Source organism: Chiloscyllium plagiosum, chromosome 35 (genome assembly GCF_004010195.1).
Source record: "Chiloscyllium plagiosum isolate BGI_BamShark_2017 chromosome 35, ASM401019v2, whole genome shotgun sequence".
NCBI classification, from domain to species: domain Eukaryota; kingdom Metazoa; phylum Chordata; class Chondrichthyes; order Orectolobiformes; family Hemiscylliidae; genus Chiloscyllium; species Chiloscyllium plagiosum.
This window is the reverse complement of record NC_057744.1, coordinates 37,337,948-37,360,119: the sequence shown is the minus strand read 5'-3', so window position 1 is coordinate 37,360,119 and position 22,172 is coordinate 37,337,948. Positions and strand designations below refer to the sequence as shown.

General features: G+C 40.6%; 1 protein-coding gene across 10 annotated transcripts in view; it reads left to right on the top strand.

Annotated features, from left to right (window-relative positions):
• Positions 1-22,172, top strand: part of arhgap32b (Rho GTPase activating protein 32b) — a 551,689-nt gene that overhangs the window by 492,969 nt on the left and 36,548 nt on the right. For all 10 annotated transcript variants that reach the window (XM_043676934.1, XM_043676933.1, XM_043676937.1 and 7 more), the window contains 2 exons: positions 8,492-8,641; positions 14,916-15,018. In XM_043676934.1, the coding sequence (XP_043532869.1) occupies positions 8,492-8,641; positions 14,916-15,018 (253 nt within the window). The remainder of the gene's footprint in view (positions 1-8,491; positions 8,642-14,915; positions 15,019-22,172) is intronic.

The window sequence follows — 22,172 nt, the reverse complement described above, 5'->3', positions numbered from 1 at the left end:
AAATGAGTTAACCTGATAAGAGCATTTGCATTACCATTTGAAGCTAGGAACTTTTCACAAGCTCCACAAAAAATGCTCTTGTTTTTAATGTGTTAAATGTCTTTGGGAATCCATCTGTCTGTAATAATTCTTCAAAGAAAGCTGCAGCAGAATGACATGATCTATGGTATTAACTACTTAAAATTAAAAATAAGATTTAAAAATCCTCTAACTCTTAATAGCCAACTGCTCTTAACTCCTGCTGGAGATGGTTACGAAGTTATAATATCATTGGACTGTCATTCCAGAGGTCCAGGAAAATTGTTATGGAGATACAGGTTCAAATCTCACTCCGCAACTGATCGAACTCAAAAAAAAAAAGATTGTGGCTATACGGGCTGTTCCTTTTTGGAGGTATTTTCAGTCTTGCAGCTGATTTCCTCAAATTCTATGGGTATTAATTGCTGTTTTATGAACTATTGCATTGTTTTGGAACTTTGGAAAAAAAAGATCAAAACAACAGCATTTCAAGAAGGAGGAAGAGACAAAGTAGCGACCACATGGGAAGTGACAGAAGTAAAACAAACAGAAGTGAACCTGCACGGCTGACTGCCTCTGCTGTTACATTTCAAGTTCTGGACATTGGAATTTGTCTAAGAAAAATAAACAAACAGCAAAATTCACACCTTGGAGAAACCTGTATGGGGGAGCTCGCAGCAGGGGTGTGGCTGTGGTTCATTTTAAAATGCAGCCTTAAATTTATTTTGTAAATCTACAGTAGTGAGTAAAGTGGGTTCTGTTTTGATTCTGTTTTTATTGAGATCTAACTTTCGATTAAACTTTTTTTTAAAATATAAAACATAAGTACTGAGTTAACCTGGAGCAGTGTTTTTAGAGCAGTAAGACTGTGTTGTTTTGTGTCAGATTGTTAAGGTGCAAAGATGGCCTTTATGTGTCCAGTTGGATGTGGGAGATGGTGAGTTTCCATGTTACTGATGATTATGTCTACAAGAAGTGTGTTTGGTCACGAATCCTATCACATTGCATGGATCGGTTCGAGTGGCATCTAGAGGCAATGAGGAATGTACAGGAGCTAGGGGGTATGATGCGTGGCAGTTGCAGGAAGGGAGATAATCTGAAGATACAGTCAGGTAGAAGGGTGACCTTCAGGAAAGGTAGGAGAGGGAGGCAGTTTGTGCAGAAGTCTCCTGTGGCTACCCCTATCTCAAATACATATGCTGTTTTGGAAAATGCAGGTGGTGATGGACTCGGGAATGTAGCATTGACAGCCAGGTTTCTAGTACCGAGACCGGTTCTAATTTAAGAAGGGGTACGGTTCCAGGTGTTCAATTGTGATGGGGTACTCTCCAGTCAGAGGCACAAAGAGATGTTTCTGCAGCCATCACAATGGTATGTTGCCTCCATGGTGCCAGGATCAAAGGTATCTTGGACAGAGTGCAGATATTTTCAAAAGGGAGAGGGACCAGCAGGAGGTTGTTGTACAAGTCGGAACTGATGACATAAGAAGAGAAAGGGATGAGATTATGAGGAGAGAATATAGGAAGTTAGGAGGAATTTTAAAAGAATGTTTGTGGATTACTCCCAGTGCCATAAGCTAGTGAGGATGGAAATAGGAGGATAGAGCAGATGAATGTGTGGCTGAGGAGCTGGTACAGGGAGAAGGATTAACATTTTTGGATCATTGGAATCTCTTCTGGGATAGAAGTGACCCGTATAAGATAGACAGAGTGCACCTGAATTGGAAGTAGACTAATGTACTGGCAGGGAGATTTCTAGAGCGGCTTGGGAGGATTTAAACTTGTGGAGATAGTGATGAAAGAGATCAGTATGAGACTGGTACAGTTGGGAAAAGGAACAAGTCAAACAGTCAGGGCAGGCAGGAACAAAGCAGAGAACGATGTAGGACTGATAAATTAAACTGCACTTATTTCATGCAACAGGCCTAACAGGTAAGAACTAAGGGCATGGTTGGGAATATGGAACTGTGATGTGATTAGATTAGATTAGATTAGATTAGATTAGATTCCCTACAGTATGGAAACAGGCCATTTGGCCCAAAAGTTCACACTGACCCTCTGAAGAGTAACCCACTCAGACCCATTTCTCTACCCTATATTTACCCCTGACTAATGGAGTAGTCTGTGGGCAATTTAGCATGACCAATTCACCTGACCTGCACATCTTTGATATCATAGTGACTCCAGAGACGTGGCTCTTGGATGGTCAGAACTGGCAGCTTAATGTTCCAGGGTATAGATGCTAAAGGAATGATGGGGGGATGGCAAGGAAAGTTTGTAAGGCGATCTCAGTCATCTGTAAGAATAATAAGGTGGTTATGGTGGTGCTGGATATTTTAAAAGGCATAAAGGTGAATAAATCCCTGAGAACTCTGTGGGAAGAGATTGCTGGGCCCCATATTGAAATATTTGTATCATCAATAGCCACAGGTGAGGTACTGGGAGACTGGAGGTTAGCTAATATGGTGCCTCTATTTTAAAAAAGTGGTAAGGAGAAGCCAGGGAACTATAGACTGGTGAACCTGACATAGGTAGTGGGCAAGCTGTTGGAGGGAATCCTGAGGGACAAGACTTGCATGTATTTGTAAAGGCAAGGACTGATTAGGGATAGTCAACATGGGTTTGTGTTGGGGAAATAGTGTCTCACTAACTTCATTACTTGTTCAAAAACTAAATTAAGAGGATCGATGAGGGCAGAGTAGTGAACGTGATCTATATGGACTTCAGTATAAGGCATTTGACAAGGTTTCTCATGGTAGACTGGTTAGCAAGGTTACATCTCACGGAATACAGGAAGAACTAGCCATTTAGATACAGAACTGGCTTGAAGACACAGGATGGTAGTAGAGATTGCTTTCCAGACTGGAGGCCTGTGATCAGTAGTGTGCCACAAGGATTTGTGCTAGGTCCACTGCTTTTTTGTCATTTATATAAATGATTTGATGTGAACATAGGAGATATAGTTAGTCTGTTTGCAGGCGACACCAAATTGGAGGTGTAGTGAACAGCGAAGAAGGTTACCTCAGAGTTCAGCGGGATCTTGATCAGATGGACCAATGGGCTGAGGAGTAGCAGATGGAGTTTAATTTAGGTAAATGTAGGTACTGCATTTTGGAAAAGTATATCAAAACAAGGCTTTAATACCCTAATGGTATGGTCCTGGGGATGCGTTGCTGATAAAGAGACCTTGGAGTGCAGGTTCATAGTTCCTCGAAAGTGGAGTCTCAGGTAGACTGGGCTGTGAAGAATGTTTGGTATGTTTGCCTTTATTGGTCAGTGCATTGAGCATAGGAGTTGGGAGGTAATGTTGCGGCTGTACAGGACATTGGTTTGGCCACTTTTGGAATGCTGCATGCAATTCTGGTCTCCTTGCTATAGGAAGTATGTTGTAAAGAGTTCAGAAAAGATTTATAAGGACACTGGCAGGGTTGGAGGGTTTGAGTTATAGGGAGAGGCTGAATAGACCTGGAGCGTCGGAGACTGAGGGATGACCTTATAGAGATTTATAAAATTATAAGGGTCATGAGTAGCCAAGGTCTTTTCCTTGGGGTGGAGGAGTCCAAAACTTGAGAGCATAAGTTTAAGACGAGAGGGGAAAGATTTAAAAGGGACCAAAGAAGCAAGTTTTTTTATGCAGAGTGCTGTGTGAGCTGCCAGAGGAAGTAGTGGAGGCTGGTACAATTACAACATTTAAAAAGGCATCTGGATGGGTACATGAATCTGAAGGATTTAGAGGGACATGGGCCAAATGCTGGCAAATGGAGCTAGATTAATTTAGGATATCTGTTTGACATGGATGGGTTGGACCAAAAGGTTCCATGTGTATGGCTCTATATTCCACATTTGGTGTCATAAAGCTATTGTCATTAATGGTGAACAGGAATTTATCATCAATTGGCATTAAAAAAAAATCCATGCTTTCTAAGGTCCTTTAGTTAAAGAAATCTGTTGTTCTTAACTGGACTGGCCTACATGTGATGCCAGCCTTACAGCAATGAGGTTTGCTCTTATCTTCCACCTGAAATGGCCTAGAAAGCCACTCAGTTCAAAGACAGTTAAGGATAATTCAAAGACACCCAGCTCCATGAAAGAATAAAGGAAATGAACATTTCTAACTTATTAACTCTTCACAACATACTTTCAGCTTTCCCCCACACTTCCTCTTTTTGTGCTTCTGCCCCTCACCACGTCCTTGCCATATGCCACTTCCCTCTCCAACTTTCCCACTTGCAGCCTTTTTTGCTTTCTGCTTCTGTCACCATCTTTCTGAGCTCCTGCTCACAATATGGATTCAGGATAAGATTCCAGTGAGTGGGAAGTTCATGGAAGGAAGCAGTGAGCAGGGCAGAGCATATCAGTCAGCGAGAGCGTTACAGAGGGAGGTGGTGAGTGGGAGGGTCATGGAGGGAGGAGGTGTGTATTTACAGAGTGAAGAGGTAAGTGGGAGGATCATGAAGGGAAGCAGGGAGCATAAAACCATTTGTATGCTATATCCAGCAAATCTTTGGGCATACTGAATTCGAAGTAAACGCTGTACCAGGCAAGTGGTCAGACAGATACAGCATTGATTTTATTGGGAACTACAGAGTCATAGAAGGTGAGTGTGTGGATTCAGGAGAGGAAATCCGTTAATACTTGGGCAGTATGAACAGTGATTTAAGGGTTTATTTAATTGCAGAAGTGTACTTTCTCTACTTTGCAACCACATACATTTTTCAAATGGAATGGTTATTTGATTTCATCTAGACAGGGATTTTGAAATTATGTCCACTGTTTCTTGCCTTGCCTTTACTTCAGTTCTAGTGTGGTAAGCAGGGTACAGTTAAGTGTAGGCATGACACTTTAAAATGGACATAACTTTTCGTACATTCAAAGCTCCTGCTTATTCCTTTCATTCCATTTGTGCATCATCTTCCAGGTTGCATGACCCACAGCATTTTTGAAGCACTGTAAACACTTCCTCAAACGGTTACTTTAATCAGTTACAATCATAGAATCAAGTCTATTTGACCCTCCAAAGAGCACCACACCCAGATCCACCCCTGTACCCTATCCCCATAACCTTGAATTTTCAGTACATGATTAGGAAAGGTTTGGACGGATATGGGCCAAAGTGGGACTAGTTTGGTTTGGGAAGTGGTGGGCCTGTGGAATTCATTGCCACAGAGCGCTGTGGAGGCCGGGACGCTAAATGTCTTCAAGGCAGAGATTGATAAATTCTTAATCTCGCAAGGAATTAAGGGATAGGGGGAGAGTGTGGATAAGTGGTGTTGAAATGCCTATCAGCCATGATTGAATGGCAGAGCGGACTCGATGGGCCAAATGACCTTACTTCTACTCCTATTTCTTATGATCTTATGATCTTACTACTTTCCAGTGACTAAAGGAAAGAGTTTAGAAGGAAATCCAGAGTTTCTGGTGTTTCGTTATGTTGAGTGTAAGTGATAAAATCACAATTAGTGATCTTAACTGTATTGGGGAAAAAAACAAAAGAGTGGCAGAAACTGGAAATCCAAACCAAAATCAGAAACTGTGGAAAAACTCAGTAGGTCTGGCAACATCTGTGAAGAGAAGTCAGTTAATGTTTCAGGACCATATAAAATTTGGAGACCTATCAGATAATCAGAGGGTTAGATAGGGTGGACAGTTAGAGCCTTTTTCCTCGGTTGGTGATGACTGGCGTGAGGGGACATAGCTATAAATTGTGGGGTGATAGATATAGGACAGATGTCAAAGGTAGTTTCTTCACTCAGAAAGTAGTAGGGCGTGGAACGCATTGCCTGCAACAGTAGTAGACTCACCAGCTTTGAGGGCATTTAAATGGTCATTGATAAACTTATGGATGAAAGTCGAATAGTGTAGGTTAGATGGGCTTCAGATTGGTTCCATAGTTTGGCACAATATCAAGGGCCGAAGGCCTGTGCTGCACTGTAATGTTCTATGTTCAGTGATTCTTCAGTTCTGCCAGACCTGCTGAATTTTTTCCAGCAATTTCTGTTTTTGTTAACTCTATTGGTAGTTGGAGTAAGTATTAAGTGCTTGTGATAACTGGCATGTGATCATTTGTGAAAAATACCTATTGAAATGTAGTCAGCACTGAATCACTAACCTTCAAGTAAAAATTAGCGTGAATATGTACAACTAAAATTTCAAGACAAATTCGATCAAAAACCTCTATATTCTGTGTCAAGGTTTCCGAATTGTTCTGAAGGATCAGTGGACCCAAACAATTAGCTCTGCTTTCTTTCCAAAGATGTTGCCAGACCTGCTGAGTTTTTATATCTATTTGTTTTTGTTTCTGATTTCCAGCATCTGCAGTTCTTTGCTTTTTTTTTCTCTACTTGTATGATTATATTACACATCGATACATTTATCCTTTAGGCTGCCAACTGTTTACTCATTCATGCATGTCCTTTGATAAAACAATCAGATGGTTGATGACTTATATACACCCATTCCTAAAGATGTTATGGACTTTATGGTGGTTTATTATGTCACTTAATTAGAATGCTTCATAAATTACTCATGGTGTCGACAGAGTGCCTGATTAAGTTTTGTAATCTGTATCCCTACTGCCTAGGAAGATAATGGTAATATTACTGGACTAGGCAAGCTGAACCCCAGGGGAGATTGGTTGGTTCAAATTCCATCATCGTAAAGAGTGAAATTCAAATTTAATAAAAAAAAACCTAATGATGATCCAACTGTCTTTAAAAAAAACTTCTCGCATATACTTTAGGGCAATCCGCTGACCTTACCTGTATGTGACTTAAGGCTGTATGTGACTTAAGGCTGTCAGCAATGTGATTAACTCTTAATTTCCCTCTGGGCAATTCAGGATTGGTATTGAATTTTGGCTTAGCCAGCATTCCCATGAATGAATAAAAAAACTAAAGCTTTGTCACCTTTCTTTGAGATTAACTGGGACTGGAATAACAGTATCAGGGGATTGTAGGTTTGAATTCCAGAATTACTTGGCTTAATATTCAAACTAATGCATTTAAAAGCCTATAAACCTGACTCCTAATTTTAAGTTCTACTTTAATCTGATCAGTTGCCCCCCTTCCAAATTCCATAGGATTCCATAAGAATTCATCACCAAGCATTTTTCAGACCAGAGATACATTTTGTTCAGTTTTGATAGTTTACCTCTTTCATCTGCTGCCTCTTATTAATCTACTGATAACAAATTAGTACTGGAACCAATCTTTTCTCAGTGTTATGTTTATTTATCATGTTAAAGATAATGACTATACCTCCTAATTTAACAATTCCATGCTTTAAGTATTCTGTCCTTTGGATCAACTTGTGTGTACATGTTATAACACATCTTCAGGGCAGGTGAAACTTGAATGTGGATTTTCTGGCCCTAATGTAGGGAAGGGAACTCCCACTGTGTGCAGGAGTCAAAATCTTTAAAAATGAGAGATCCACAGCATAGTCATCTCTAAATTGACCTTTATTTTGTTATATAACCTATTTAAGGTACAGTATCTACTTGCACTTTTGTGCCTTTCTGAATGACTGTCACAAGATCATCAATCTTTCACTTGCACTGTCTGAGGGTCTTCCCCCTTCAGTCAGGTGCACATGAACATCTGGGATGTAAGAGTCATTTCCAGATTCACTATTGCTTCTTGCACTTTTTTCTTACTCACTACTCTTTTAATCATTCTGCCAATCCTCCCTTGACCATCAGAGCTGAAAATGTGTTGCTGGAAAAGCGCAGCAGGTCAGGCAGCATCCAAGGAGCAGGAGAATCAACGTTTCGGGCATGAGCCCTTCTTCCTGAATAGGAAAAGATTTGGAAGAATAAAGGCCAGGAATAGACAAGTGGGACTAGTTTAATTTGGGATTATGTTTGACGTGGTCTGGTTGGATCAAAGGGTCTGTTTCCATGCTAAGAGACTCTGACTTTATGACATAATCCATTTATGCATTAACTCCATATCCAATACACAAACAGGACCTCTGTATTCTATAAACTTCTATATCTTCATTTTTGCATGTTTTCTCCACCTAATTTTTTTTTCATATTCTACAGTTCAAACCCACAGTTAACACAGATGTTAAAGAACTTTGTTGCCCAGCCATCTCTCCCAACCACAGTCACTTCTGGGCCACTACCTTTACCCACTGGATCATCAAGAACGCTTGTTCAATTAAGTTTCTTTCTACTTCAGTCTTTCCTGTTCATCTAGATATCGTAGCAATACAATAGTGTTTGAGGACTTTAGCTATCCAACACCACAAAGGCCAGCAATTATGCCTGAGACTTTCCGACCTTCCTGTCTGTACAATTTGATAATATGTAAGAAGTGTCTTCATACATTGAATTATTGTGTAGCCTGTGTATCCTGATTGTAATGTACCTTTTTTCAAAGGCAGAGACACTGTACTTCTGTCAGAGGTTCACATTAATGTGAAACCCAAATATACTAAATTTCTGTTTCTTCCTTTTGTTTTTGTTCCAGTTTCAAAAAAACATGGTAAACTCATCACCTTCTTGCGCACCTTCATGAAGTCACGGCCAACCAAACAGAAGCTGAAACAGCGAGGAATCCTGAAGGAACGTGTGTTTGGCTGTGACCTGGGTGAACACCTGCTCAACTCTGGTCATGATGGTAAGTCTCAAAAGTGCAGACGTGTTTATAGCAAATATTTAACTGGTATTTACGTTTGTGCAGCTGCTATTGTGTTGTACATCCTTAGTTTATCTGTTGAGCTATAGCTACATATTAAACTATATCCATGACCTCTTTGAGACTCTGGTGTGAGTGACACATATTGATAATTAGTGCTGTGGATTCTGATAAACATAAGAGATAGAAGTTCAATTTGGAAATACTTTACTATGTTTATCATAGAATCGTAGAAAGATAACACAAAAAGAGGCCATTCAGCCTTTTGTGTTCGGACCGGCTATCTGTAAGAATATTTGGAGAATCCCATTGCACGAGCTTTTCTCCACAGCACTGCAAATGTTTTCGGACTGGTTTCATATCTAACTGCATCTGAAAGCCACAACTGAATCTGCCTCCATCACAATCATGGGCAATACATTATTTGCTATGTAAAACTGTTTTACATTTAAGCCTCCTGGAGAGGCTTAAACCAGAGATAAATGGGAGCAGTATCTCTTTATCTATTTTGTCGAGACTTCTCTTAATTATGAATGCATCAAATTTCCTATCAGCCTTTTCTTCACTTAAGAAAACAATTCCAGGTAGGCAACTTAAATGCCTTATCTGAAGTTTTTGATCCTTGGAACTGCTCTTGAGTATTTTCTCTGCAGTTTCTTTCTAAACCTTTACAGAATTGGACATCATACTCTTGTTGAGGATAATCTTGTGTTTTATAAAGATGTCTCATAACTTTTATACTCTGTGCCTCGCTATATAAAGCCTACAGTCTTATTGGCCTTTTTCAACCTTGTTCTCATTTTGTCCTGCCACTTCCAATGATCTGTGTAAATTTGGCTTCCAACTTTCTTAAATTCCCTCTTCTGTTTCTCATAGGAAGGATATGGAAAAAGGAAGCTAATTGAGCCTCACTATTCCAAAAGCCATCACAAATATATCCAATTAAAACAATTCACCTGATTTCAGTTGCTGTCCAGGACAAAAGTAAATCATGCCAGTTTAATCAATAACAAGTTGTAACTTTTTTTAAAAATAGACTTATTCCTTAACAAATGGCAAAACAATGGATTACGAGCTACTACTATGCAGCTTCAGCTATACTCCTTTACAACACCAAATGTGCGTGTGTTCATGAAGAAAAAAAACTAATGGCTTGACACAAAAGCTATACATAAAAGCCATGGTCAGGGACAAAACTCTGTGGATAGAGTCCAAGCCACACAAGTGGGATGAATTGTTTTTCCATTTCTGCTGACTTTTATTTTAGCAACAATGTCACAATATTGTCCATAGTGTGATGGTCAATATTTGATGAAAGAGCCAATTAGATAGACCTGGATTTTTTCATGTACTACAATTCATTCTTTTCAGAGTCCCTGACTGTTATTTTTACTGTCAAAGAGAGAAAGTGAGAGAGATGTTTCTTGAATGCAGGTTCCTGGATGTTGGGATGTACTGCCTTACAACATAAAAAGCAAATTTAAAGGGTATTGATAGGCAGCTTTTCCTTAACTCAGGACTCCTGGTTCCAACCTGTCTTATAAAGTATCAACAGTACTGCTCCATGAAGTAACACATATGCCACCATTCAATCCCACTTGTAAAGAAAGCTCTTCAGATTTTAGCTTTATCAGTATTCAAATATTAGTCCAAAAAGGAAAAAACTGTGGTCCTTACATTTTGCACTTGTCTGTATTCAATTTCATTTGCCACATATCATCCATTTCACCAGCCTTTCGATGGCCTCTTCATATCTAATACAATCCTACTCACTGTTCAAAATATTTCCAAATTTTGAAATTGTGCCCTGTATATCCCCAGGTCCAGTCAAAACATAGACCACTAAAAAAATCGGTACTGTTAGTAGTTATCCCTACAGGATTCAGTTGTTTACCTTCCTCCAGACTGAAAATACTGTTACAACTGTTCTGTTTTCTGTCACTCAGGCCATTCTGTATCTAAGCTGTTTCTATCCCTTTGAGCCCATTTTGTGGCACTTCATTAAATCTTTCCTTGGAAATTCATATGCACTGCATTAATAGCATTACCTCATTTAAAGATTTTGAAACAAGCTCTTATATAATTCACAATAATCCAGTTGACTGTTACTTTTGTCTCAAATATTATTTTCTAAAAGCTTTCCCACCAGGGAAGCTAAACTGATCGGCTGCTGTTACTAAGTATATCCCAGCACTCTTTTTCTAAACAAGGGTGTAGCATTTGCATTACTCCAGTTCTCTGGCACCAACCCTGTATCTGAGGAGGAGTTGGAAGATAATTGCTAGGTTTTATCCTTAATTCTGTCCATATCCTCAGATAAATCATATTTGACCCCAGTGATATATTTGAAATACACCCAATCTTATTTATTTGCTTATGGTGTACAGATGTCACTTGAGAGTCCAGCATTTATTTCCCATCCGTAAGTGCCTTTGTAAAGGTGATAGTGAGCTGCTTTCTAGAACCACTGTAGTTTATGGTGATGTAGGTGCACCCACAATGCTTTAGGAGTTCCAGAATTTTGACCTAGCACTAGTGAAGGAGCACTGCATGGATCCAAGTCAAGATGGTATGTGTGAATTGAAGAGGAGCTTGCAGATAGTGTGCTCCCATGCATCTTTGCCCTTGTGGTATTACTCGTGGGTTTGGAATGTGTTTTTGAAAGCACCTTGATTAATTGCTGCAGTGTGTCTCAGCAATTTTTTTAGCCTACTTAAAATCTCAGCTATCTCATCTATCACTATGACTTTTAAAATTCCTCTGTGTCCTTACTGCTCCCTGTCTTTGTAACCACCTCCAGCCCTGCCACCTGTAAAATATCTGAGCTGCTCTATTTCTAGTGTATTGCACATCCTGATTTTAACTGCTGCACCTTTTGGCAGCCGTACCTTCAGCTGTCTGAGCCCAAACATTGGGATTCTTTCGCTAAACAACATGACCTCTCTTTCCCATGTTAAAGTGGTGCTTAAAACATGGCTATTTGACTAAGCTGTCAGATCCCTGTCCTTATGTTGCTCAGTCACAGTTGCCTGTGAAGCACCTTATGTTTGACTGTGTCAATGAAAGTTGTTGTCATCACCAAAAGAGTTGGTGTTTGTGCCAGGAGAGCTGGCTTGTTTTTCTGTACTATTTTGAAGACCTGCGAGCCAAACAGACAAACTTGTTGATAGGGACGCCTGAAAAGAATGATCTTGCAATCATAGAGATGTACAGCACGAAAGTAAACCTTTTGGTCCAACTCATCCATGTCGACCAGATATCCTACCTTAATCTAGTCCACTTGCCAGCACTTGGCCCATATCCCTCTAAACCCTTCCTATTCACACACCATCCAGATGTCTTTTAAATGTTGTAATTTTAGCAGCCTCCATCACTTCCTCTGGCATCTCATTCGAAACGGGTACCACCCTTTGCGTGAAAATTTTGCCTTCGGTCCCTTTTAAATTTTTCCCTTCTCACCTCAAACTTCTGCCCTCTACTTCTGGATTCCCCCACCACTAGGAAAAGGCATTATTATGATTTTATAACCCTTTGTAAGGTCACCCCTCAGCCTCCGACGCTCCAGGGAAAACAGCCCCAGTCTACTCAACTTCTCCCTATAGCTCAAATCCTCCAACCATGGCAACATTCTTGGGGCAGCATGGTGGCTCACAGCGTCAGGGACCCGAGTTCAATTCCCACCTTGGGCAACTCTCTGTGTGGAGTTTGCACATTCTCCCGGTGTGTCTGCGTGGGTTTCCTCCGGGTTTTCCGGTTTCCTCCCACAGTCCAAAGATGTGCAGGTTGGGTGAATTGGCCACGCTAAATTGCCCATAGTGTTAGGTGGATTAGTCAGGGGTAAATATAGGGGGGGGTGGGTTTCTCTTCAGAGGGTCAGTGTGGACTTGTTGGACCGAAGGGCCTGTTTCTACACTGTAGCTAATCTAAATCTTTTCTGAACCCTTTCAAGTTTCACAATATCCTTCTGATAGGAGGGAGAACAGAATTGCACACAACATTCCAAAAGTGGCTTAACCAATGTCCTGTTCAGCTGCAACATGACCTCACAACTCCTATACTCAATGCTCTGACCAATAAAGGAAAGCATACCAAATGCCTACTTCACTATCTTGTCTACCTGCAACTCCACTTTCCAGGAACTATGAGCCTGCACTCCAAGATCTCTTTATTCAGTAACACTACCCAGGGCCTTTCCATTAAGTGCATAGACCTTGTCTGATTTTCTTTCCCAAAATGCAGCACCTCGCATTTATCTAACTTAAACTGCATCTGCCACTTCTCAGCCCATTGGCCAATCTGATCAAGATTCCATTGTACTCTGAGGGTAACCTTCTTCGCTGTCCACTACACCTCCAATTTTGGTGACATCTGAAAACTTACTAACTATACCTCCTATATTCACATCCAAATCATTTATATAAATGACAAAAAGCAATGGACCCAGCACCGAGCCTTGGGTCACAGGACACCAGCTTGAAAGGCAACCCTCCACCAACACCACCCTCTGTCTTCTACCTTTTGAGCCAGTTCTGTGTTTAAATGGCTAGTTCTCCCTGAATTCCATGAGATCTAACCTTGCTAACCAGTCTACTGTGAGGAATCTTGTCGAACCTTACTGAAGTCCATGTAGATGATGTCCACCGCTCTGCCCTCATCAATCCTCTTCATTACTACTTCAAAAAACTCAACTAAGTTCATCAGACATGATTTCCCATGCACAAAGCCATGTTGACTATCCCTAATCAGTCCTTGCCTTTGCAAATATGTGGAAATCCTGTCCCTTAGGATTTCCTCCAACAACTTGAGGGGTGGCACAGTGGTTCAGTGGTTAGCACTGCTGCCTCACAGTGCCAAAGTTTGATTCCAGCCTTGCACATTCTCCCGTGTGTGTGTGGCTTTCCTCCTGGTGCTCCGGTTTCCTCCCACAGTTCAAAGATGTGCAGGTTAGGTGAATTGGCCAAACCAAATTGCCCGTAGTGTTCAGGAATGTGTAGATTAGCTGCATTAATCATGGGAAATATAGAGTAGTAGGTAGGGTAATGGATCTGGGTGGGACACTCTTTGAAGGGTCGGTGTGGACTTTTTGGGCCAAAGGGCCTGTTTCCACACTGTAGGAATTCCTAATTCTAATTCTAAACTTGCCCACCACCGATGTTAGGCTCACCGGTCTATAGTTCCCTAGCTTTTCCTTACCACCTTTCTTAAATAGTGGCACCATGTGAGCCAACCTCTAGTCTTCTGGCACCTCATCAGTGATACAAATATCTCAGCATGCGGCCCAGCAATCACTTCCCTAGCTTCCCATATGAGTTCTAGGGCACACTTGATCAGGTCGTGGGGATTTATCCATCTTTGTGTTTTAAGACATTCAGCACCACCACCTCCATAATATGCACACTTTTCAAGATGTCATCATCTATTTTCTATATCTTCCATATCCTTCTCCACAGTTAACACTAATGAAAAATACTCATTTAGTATCTCCCCCCTTTTCGTGTGGTTCCACACATAGGCTGCCTTGCTGATCTTTAAGGGAACCTATTCTTGGCTACCCTTTTCTCCTGAATGTATTTCTAAAATCACTTTAGGATATTTGCTGATCTACAGACTCTGATTTATGAAAGCAAAGAACAAACAGTAACATTTATGGGAGACCCTAAAAAGCAAATTACAGTTCAACTGTCTCACCAGCAGGTTCAATCTGATAACATTATTGTTCTGTAGCTGTCAGAATATACATGAGATAATGGTTGCCACTTGCCATCTATTTAACTCTAAAAGTACGTATTTGTTTCACTTGCACCTATCAGAATGAGTTTGTTTCTAATCTGTGTATTGTGCTTGTCGTTTGGTTTAAGCTACAAGACCTTATTCCTTGCAGTCCTGAGCTTGTGTTGCGGTGCTTGTTTCTCCCACTGCGTAATGGTCTCCGCTGGTGCTTGATTTGATGTGGGAAATTCATTGTAAACATTGCTAAACCAATCTCCAACCAAGAAAATGTGATTGCAGAGTCTGATGTCAGCTTGATCATTGTCCCATGCTGAGCATCCAGTTTCATGGAATAGACCTGAATTTGATTGGGGGAGCCTGTAAGTTGATGACAATTACTTTGTGCAGTTAACTCTGCACGGACATTGTCTGTGGATAGAAAAATAAATTATTTACCTGATGGTGTGTAGATGTTTTTCCCTGCATATTTCTTGCTTTAAGCATGCTTTTGTTTTCATGTTTGTGATGAGTCTCCCCTTCTCTTCAGTCCCTCAGGTCCTCAAAAGCTGCACAGAGTTTATTGAGAGGCATGGAGTTGTGGACGGGATCTACCGACTTTCAGGAATTGCATCAAATATTCAGAAGCTACGGTAAGTTTTTGATAGGAGAATGGAGAGTTTGCCAGAGCAACAACCATCGTCTAACATCTTTCTGTAAGTCTTTTAAAACCGATTGCCGACTAGAGGCATACGTAGTTTGCGCGTGAAATCAGGTGCATTGGTAGAGAATGCTGAGTACAGTACTGGCCTCTAGCTCTTTACAGTAAACTCAGCTGCTTCACTGTGCAGCTGTGTTAAGTGGAGACAAATACTTCCCATAGAATGGCGGGAAGTTGATGGGGTGTCTTCTAGGCTCCTATCCAATCTTCCTATTTGCTGCAAAGGTCTGTGGAGATCAAATATGAAGTGAGCTAGGCAGAATTAGCACACAAAAATTTCAAACACATAAATTGAGGGAATCAATCAACGAGCGTCAACCAGTAATCCAGGAGCAGATCATTCAGACACAAGGCTGACTACATTGTTCAAGAAATCATGACTAACCTGTACCTTAACTTAATTTTCCCACTTTATTTCCATAGCTCTTATGTCAAGACTGTCTTACACTTGAAATGTCAATTAACCTATTATCCACAGTTTTGTTTTGTGGGAAGGCATTCCATTTTTCACTCCCATACGTCTGGAAAAAGCTGCTTTCTGCAGAATGACTGAGCCCAAATATTAAGCTTAGAAAACAGAAGTAAACATACTTACGCAACTGTGCATTTGGGCATCTAAGTTTAGGTAACATTGTTGCATTGGGGCTTTCTGCAAAAAATTCACAAATGATTTTTCCCCTATTTGATTTCCTGTTGCATCGTGTGGACTAGTTCCATGCTGCCTGTCATTCTCCACTCCTCCTTGGAAGCATTCCAGTATAAATCTTTTTTTCTTGCAGTATTGCTTGTTCCAATTTTACCATGTCCCCTTGAGGGCTTTGTCTCAAGGTTCTATTGGATTTGACCACTGACTTGAAAGAAGCCAAGACCACGGCTTCCTTTCATTGATTTCCCTATTCACTGGATATATTACTAAGTGCCTGCAATGCAATAAAACATCCCAAGATTCTTCACAAGAAAGTATCAGACAGCTGAAGTCAAAGTCATTAGCAGATTGAAAATGAGGAAAAGGCTAGAGATAGCATAAAGCAGATTGTTTTGGGAGGTTATTGGGTTGAAGAGCGAAAGGACAGAAAGAGTTGAGACTGAATATTCCTGAAGAAGGGCTCATGCCCGAAACGTCGATTCTCATTCTCCTTGGATGCTGCCTGACCTGCTGCACTTTTCCAGCAACACATTTTCAGCTCTGATCTCCAACATCTGCTGTCCTCACTTTCTCACTGAATATTTCACACAAGATTAAGAATTTTAAGTTTCAGAATTTTTTTAGACTAGGTGTAAATGTAGGCCAGCAGCAATGAGTGAATGTGACCTGAAAATAAATGCAGATTAGAGAACCTAACATCTATATTGGATAAGCTTGTGCAGGTCATTACAGAAGAAAATTATTTCTGTGTTACTGAATTTTCAATGATATCAAGGTTAAGGAAGGGGAGAAACTAAGAACTTGTATTTCTGTGTATGTATGCAGCTCATGTTTGCAACCAAACCAGCTATGGTGTGGTTATAAGAATGGAATTACTGTGCAGTTTACCACATTGTCATTTGCCTGTATGGACAAATGAGTGGATGAGATCAAGCCCAGCACAGAGAAAATCAAACCTCTGTGAGGACTTTGAACACAGCACTTAAGAAGGACTGCAACATTGAACATCTAACTTTTGCTTTGTACCTAAGATGGCACTGGGAATGGCAACATTGTACACTTTTCACTGCACAGGTGTATCCCTGTACTTGAGTGCACATGGCAATAACATCTATTTCTAATTATTTGGATTTCAACCAAAATGTTACCTGGATTTTGCATGTTATTCCTCTTCCCTCTCATTATTAAAGCAACTTGTTCCACAGATTGCATTTCCTGAAGTTGTTTGACATTGTATGGGCCATACAATCTGTAGCTTTACTGATAGCAGCAGGATAAATATTGGATCCTTACTCCTGATTCCTTGAGAACCAGACTTGAAACTGATACATAAAAGTCAAACCATTGACTATATGATCTTGCGAGAAACAAAACTCACATATTAATAAATTTCAGTCCGAGTCAAATTCTGAAGCAGCGAATTTTATTGATACGTACTTGCAAGAACGGGTGCCTAATGAGTAAGCACCTCAATCTGAGGGTTACATTCTGATTTATGCAGTTCAGCTGTATCGCTCGGTCCTCCCCTTTCACCCCATAGGCTACATGCTACAGCAAAAGTAACCAATCACAAGCTCTGGCTTCGCTCTGCCTTTGTCTAGCTTCTCTCCGCCTCTGTTTACTTCTCCCATTACTTTAAGTCTGTCACCCCTCACTCTTATTTATCTTATTCCTTATATGTGACTATCCTGGCATAGTTTGCTGTCTCCGTGCGATCATCCTGCCAAACTAAATTCGGTCCGTTGGCCACATCCCTCCTGAGACTGGCATACTATTCTCCTGTTACTGGTACATCCCGCTACACGGTCGCTCTGTCCTATTAGTCATAGATAATTCTATCTGTTTTCACTTCTTCTGTTTTCCTATGCCTGGTACATCCTGCTCCACGGTTGCTCTGCCTTATTAGTCATAGATAATTCTACCTGTTTTCGCTTCTCACTGTTTAGTATTTGCATGCGCAGCCTAATTTTATAATGTAAGCTTTTGCAGAAGCAACACCAGTTACCTTCTGCACAATTTTAACCCTATACCTTACAATCTGGTTATAAATCTAAATATAGTACTTGGTAGGAAAATGTGGAACAACATTTGTTGAACGTTTTATCTAGAATATATAAGTACATCATTCATAGTATTTTGCATTGCATTTCTAATGAATTGCTGTAGCTGGTCTAAAAAGGGTAAAGAAGATAAATGCAGATTAGAGAACCTAACATTGATATTGGATAAGCTTGTGTAGGTCATTACAGAAGAAAATCGATGCACTCAGATTGTCAACTGCAGAGTAGAAAATATTGGTTACCAACTCAGACTGGTGTTTGAAAGATACTGGCAGGGCTCATTGAGAGTCTGTGATCTCTCTCTCTCACTCTCACTCTCACTCTCACTCTCACTCTCACTCTCACTCTCACTCTCACTCTCACTCTCACTCTCTCTCTCTCTCTCTCTCCCCCTCTCACTCTCACTCTCACTCTCACTCTCACTCTCACTCTCACTCTCACTCTCACTCTCACTCTCACTCTCACTCTCACTCTCACTCTCACTCTCACTCTCACTCTCACTCTCACTCTCACTCTCACTCTCACTCTCACTCTCACTCTCACTCTCACTCTCACTCTCACTCTCACTCTCACTCTCACTCTCACTCTCACTCTCACTCTCACTCTCACTCTCACTCTCACTCTCACTCTCACTCTCACTCTCACTCTCACTCTCACTCTCACTCTCACTCTCACTCTCACTCTCACTCTCACTCTCACTCTCACTCTCACTCTCACTCTCACTCTCACTCTCACTCTCACTCTCACTCTCACTCTCACTCTCACTCTCACTCTCACTCTCACTCTCACTCTCACTCTCACTCTCACTCTCACTCTCACTCTCTCTCTCTCTCTCTCTCCCCCTCCCCTGTCTCGCCCTCCCCCTGGGATGTAAAAGAACCAACAATGCGATAGGTTATATTTGATCAAGTAATATGCAATGACACAGTTTGGATAAATAACCTTGACTCAGATTTTTCTATTCCTATAGTGGCAAACAGAGAGCTTGTCGTTATTGACAGTTGTGACAGAATCGGACATTTTCAGGGAACAGCATTAGCCATTATCCCAAACGTTTGATTAATCAAAAATGGTTCTGTTGGTCATGACGTGGAGGCACTGGGGTGGACAAAGTTAAAAATCTTCCAGTACCAGGTTATAGTACAACACATTAATTTGCAAGCACTAGCTTTCGGAGTGATGAAGGAGCAGTGCTTCGAAAACTAGTGCTTCGAAATAAACCTGTTGGACTCTAATCTAGTGTTGTGATTTTTGGCTCAGTTGGAGACTCTGATGTCAGCCTATAACCTTGGGTTGTTTGCTTAGGATTTTGCTAATTTTTTTTAGTATTATTTGTTATTTCTATTATTTCTAGCAGGCATAAAGCCCATGAGATGTAGCCATTTAAATCATTCCTCTCACACTGAGGTGCTACTTATCACTTCACCTTCCCTGTGATGCTGGAAGTCAGTAATGGCCAGTACTGGGAAGGCAGAGGCTTGGGGGCTAGAATGAAAAATTAATTAATCAGTTTAGAAAGAATGGGAATTAGGTAGTCAGTGAGATTTAAAAAGAGTGGGAGCTGTTTGTAGAAAGATATTTCAGTTTCTGGAAGCTGAGTGATGTCACAGGGAAAGGAATTGCGATTGGGGAGTTTTGTCGTTAGGTTTTAATTTAATCCGTGTTAATCATATATGAAGCAAGACCAGATGGATTAATTAGTACAAACCTAAAAGCTATGCCAACTTTAGTTTTTTTTGCCGACCTGTTCACAGATGTTATGTGCCAGTGAAGCTTCTTGAAGCTGGGCATCCTGGTTCAGAGGTGGGGATGCTGCCACAAGCACTCCCTCTGATACTAGTTTTAGATGTTTTCAAATATTTCTGTTCAGCCTATTCAGAAACGTTAAAGACATCTGGGGCAAGTGGGATTTGAACTCGGGCTTTCTGGCTCAGAGTTGGGCACATTACTGCTGTGCCAAAAGAACTCTGTGTAAAGCTAATATTATAATTCATTATTTAATTGTGATCAGTGCTAAGCCAATTAATTATGGGTTGAAGTTAAAATTAAATTGCAAAGTAAAGTCACAAGTGTTGTGAATTTTTCAGGAAATTGGAATCTAAGATACTTAGGTAATGAATTCAATAAGACATTTCAGTTAACCCTTCTATATAGTTCAGTCAGGGAAGAAATTGATTGGTGATTATTTATTCTGGCACCAAGTTTAATTCCCGAGTAAATTGAGCACTCAGTAAGTGTATCTTGTCGTATGCGGAATTCCAGGGTGGAATTCTATGGAGGCAATGAAGATCTCAGCAGCCAGCTGGAGAGCTAGTGTGTGCCCTCTGCCACCTCTTTTTGGGAAGGCCTTCCACATTTTGTTCCACTCGGGCATAATAGGCCCATGGCTTAGCTTTTCCCAAGGATCGAGGACCTGGGAGCAGATATCCTTCTAACTCATGGTTCTGAGCCAAAGGCCAGCATCTCTGTTGAATTGCAGTGCTACTGGGGAGGTGGTGGGAGCTACCAAAATTGCAGCTACCCAAAGCTGAAGATCAACTTTGGATCCACCTTGGTTCAGTCATACATCAGAGTGCTGTTCACAATTCTGTCCCAAAATTATTCTAAAGTATATTAATATTAAAGCATTGGAAAGGGTGCAGAGAAAAGCTTTGAAGATGTTATCAGAAATTTGTGGATACACTTTTCAGGAGAGGATTGACAGGCTGGCCTCTACTGAAAGAAGAATCTAAGGGGGTAATTCTAATTGGTGTCTTTAAGATCATGATATGTTTCGACAAAAGAATGTTTCCTCATGGAGGAAAAGAATGCAAACTGAGTCCATCGATATAATACGACCAGACAAATTATTACCAGCAGTAGGACATTCAGCCCTTTGAGTCTGCTTTGTCATTCATTCAGAACATAGCTGATCTATTTGTCTTCTGAATTCCGCATTACCGCCTGTCCCAAATCACCTTTAATTTCTTATATGTTTCAATTCAATTACCTCTGACTCTTCTAAACTCTAGTGGTGTCTCACATTTTCAGAACTGCTTTGAATGTATTAACATCTTCCCATAAGTACAGTGACCAATTCTGTGCAGAGTGCTCCAGATGTGATCTCACCAACACCTTGTATGACTGAGCTCCATCCTGTTGCATTCAATTCCTACCACAATGAAACATAATATTCTGTTAGCTTTCCTGAATACTTGCTGTACCTGCATACTGACCTTCTGCAATTAATGCACTAGGATAGCCAGATCTCTTTGCATTTCAGCTCTGCAATCTCTCACCATTTGGATAGCATGCTTTTTTATTTCTTCTACCAAGATGTGCAGTTTCACAGTTTCCCACACTTTTTTACTCCATTTATTAGATTTTGCCTTCTCAGTCATACAACACTCAAAGATAAAAATAGTCTTCCCTTCATCGCTGCCCTAAAAGGGTGACTCCTAATTTTAAAACAATGTACTCAACTCGACCACAAGGGTGAGCAACCTTTCTATATCCACTTGTCAAGACTATTCAGGATCCTATGGACTACAATCAAATCATTTCTCACATTTTTTCTAAACTCCATGGAAAGTGTGCCCAGCTTGTCCAATTTTTTTCTTATAAGGCAACCTGCTCGTTCCTGGTATCAATCACATTCACATTGTTCCTTAAATAAGGCGACCAAAACTACACACCGTATTCAGGCTGTAGTCTCACTAGTGCCCTGTATAACTGAAACATTTTTATTTCAATTTCATGTTCAGTTCCTTTTGTTTAAAAGGGGGTTGTATTCCATTAGCATTATTGAATGTTTGCTGTACATGTATACTAAATTTTTGAGATTCATGCACTAGTGCACCTAAATCCCCCACCTCAGAATTCTGCAGTTGTTCACCATTTAAATTACAAATTTTTTGTAATTTATTTTTCCTGCCAAACTAACTACTCAGTGTTTTCCCACATATTAGATGTATCAGATTTTTGACCACTACTTTATCTATATCAGACTGCAGTTGTATCGTCTTCAAGGGTACTTTCCTCCTTATCTTAGCACAATTGGCAAATTTAGCCACAATGGCTTAGAAACTTTCATGTAAGTAAATGATATCAATTATTTATTAAAATTGATGTTCTCGCACACACCCCTTTGGAACCCTACATCCTGCCAACGTGAAAAAGACCCTCTAATGCATACTCTGTTTTCTGCCAGTCAGTATTCTGATCATGGTTGTTTTACCCCATAAACAATGGCCTCCAAATTTGTATAGTATTTCTCATGTGGAAGTTCCTTCTAGAAATCCAAGTATAACAGATTCCATTCCTTACAGTATGGAAGCAGGCCATTTGGCCCAGCAAGTCCACACTGAACCTCTGAAGAGTAACCCACCCAGACCCTACCCT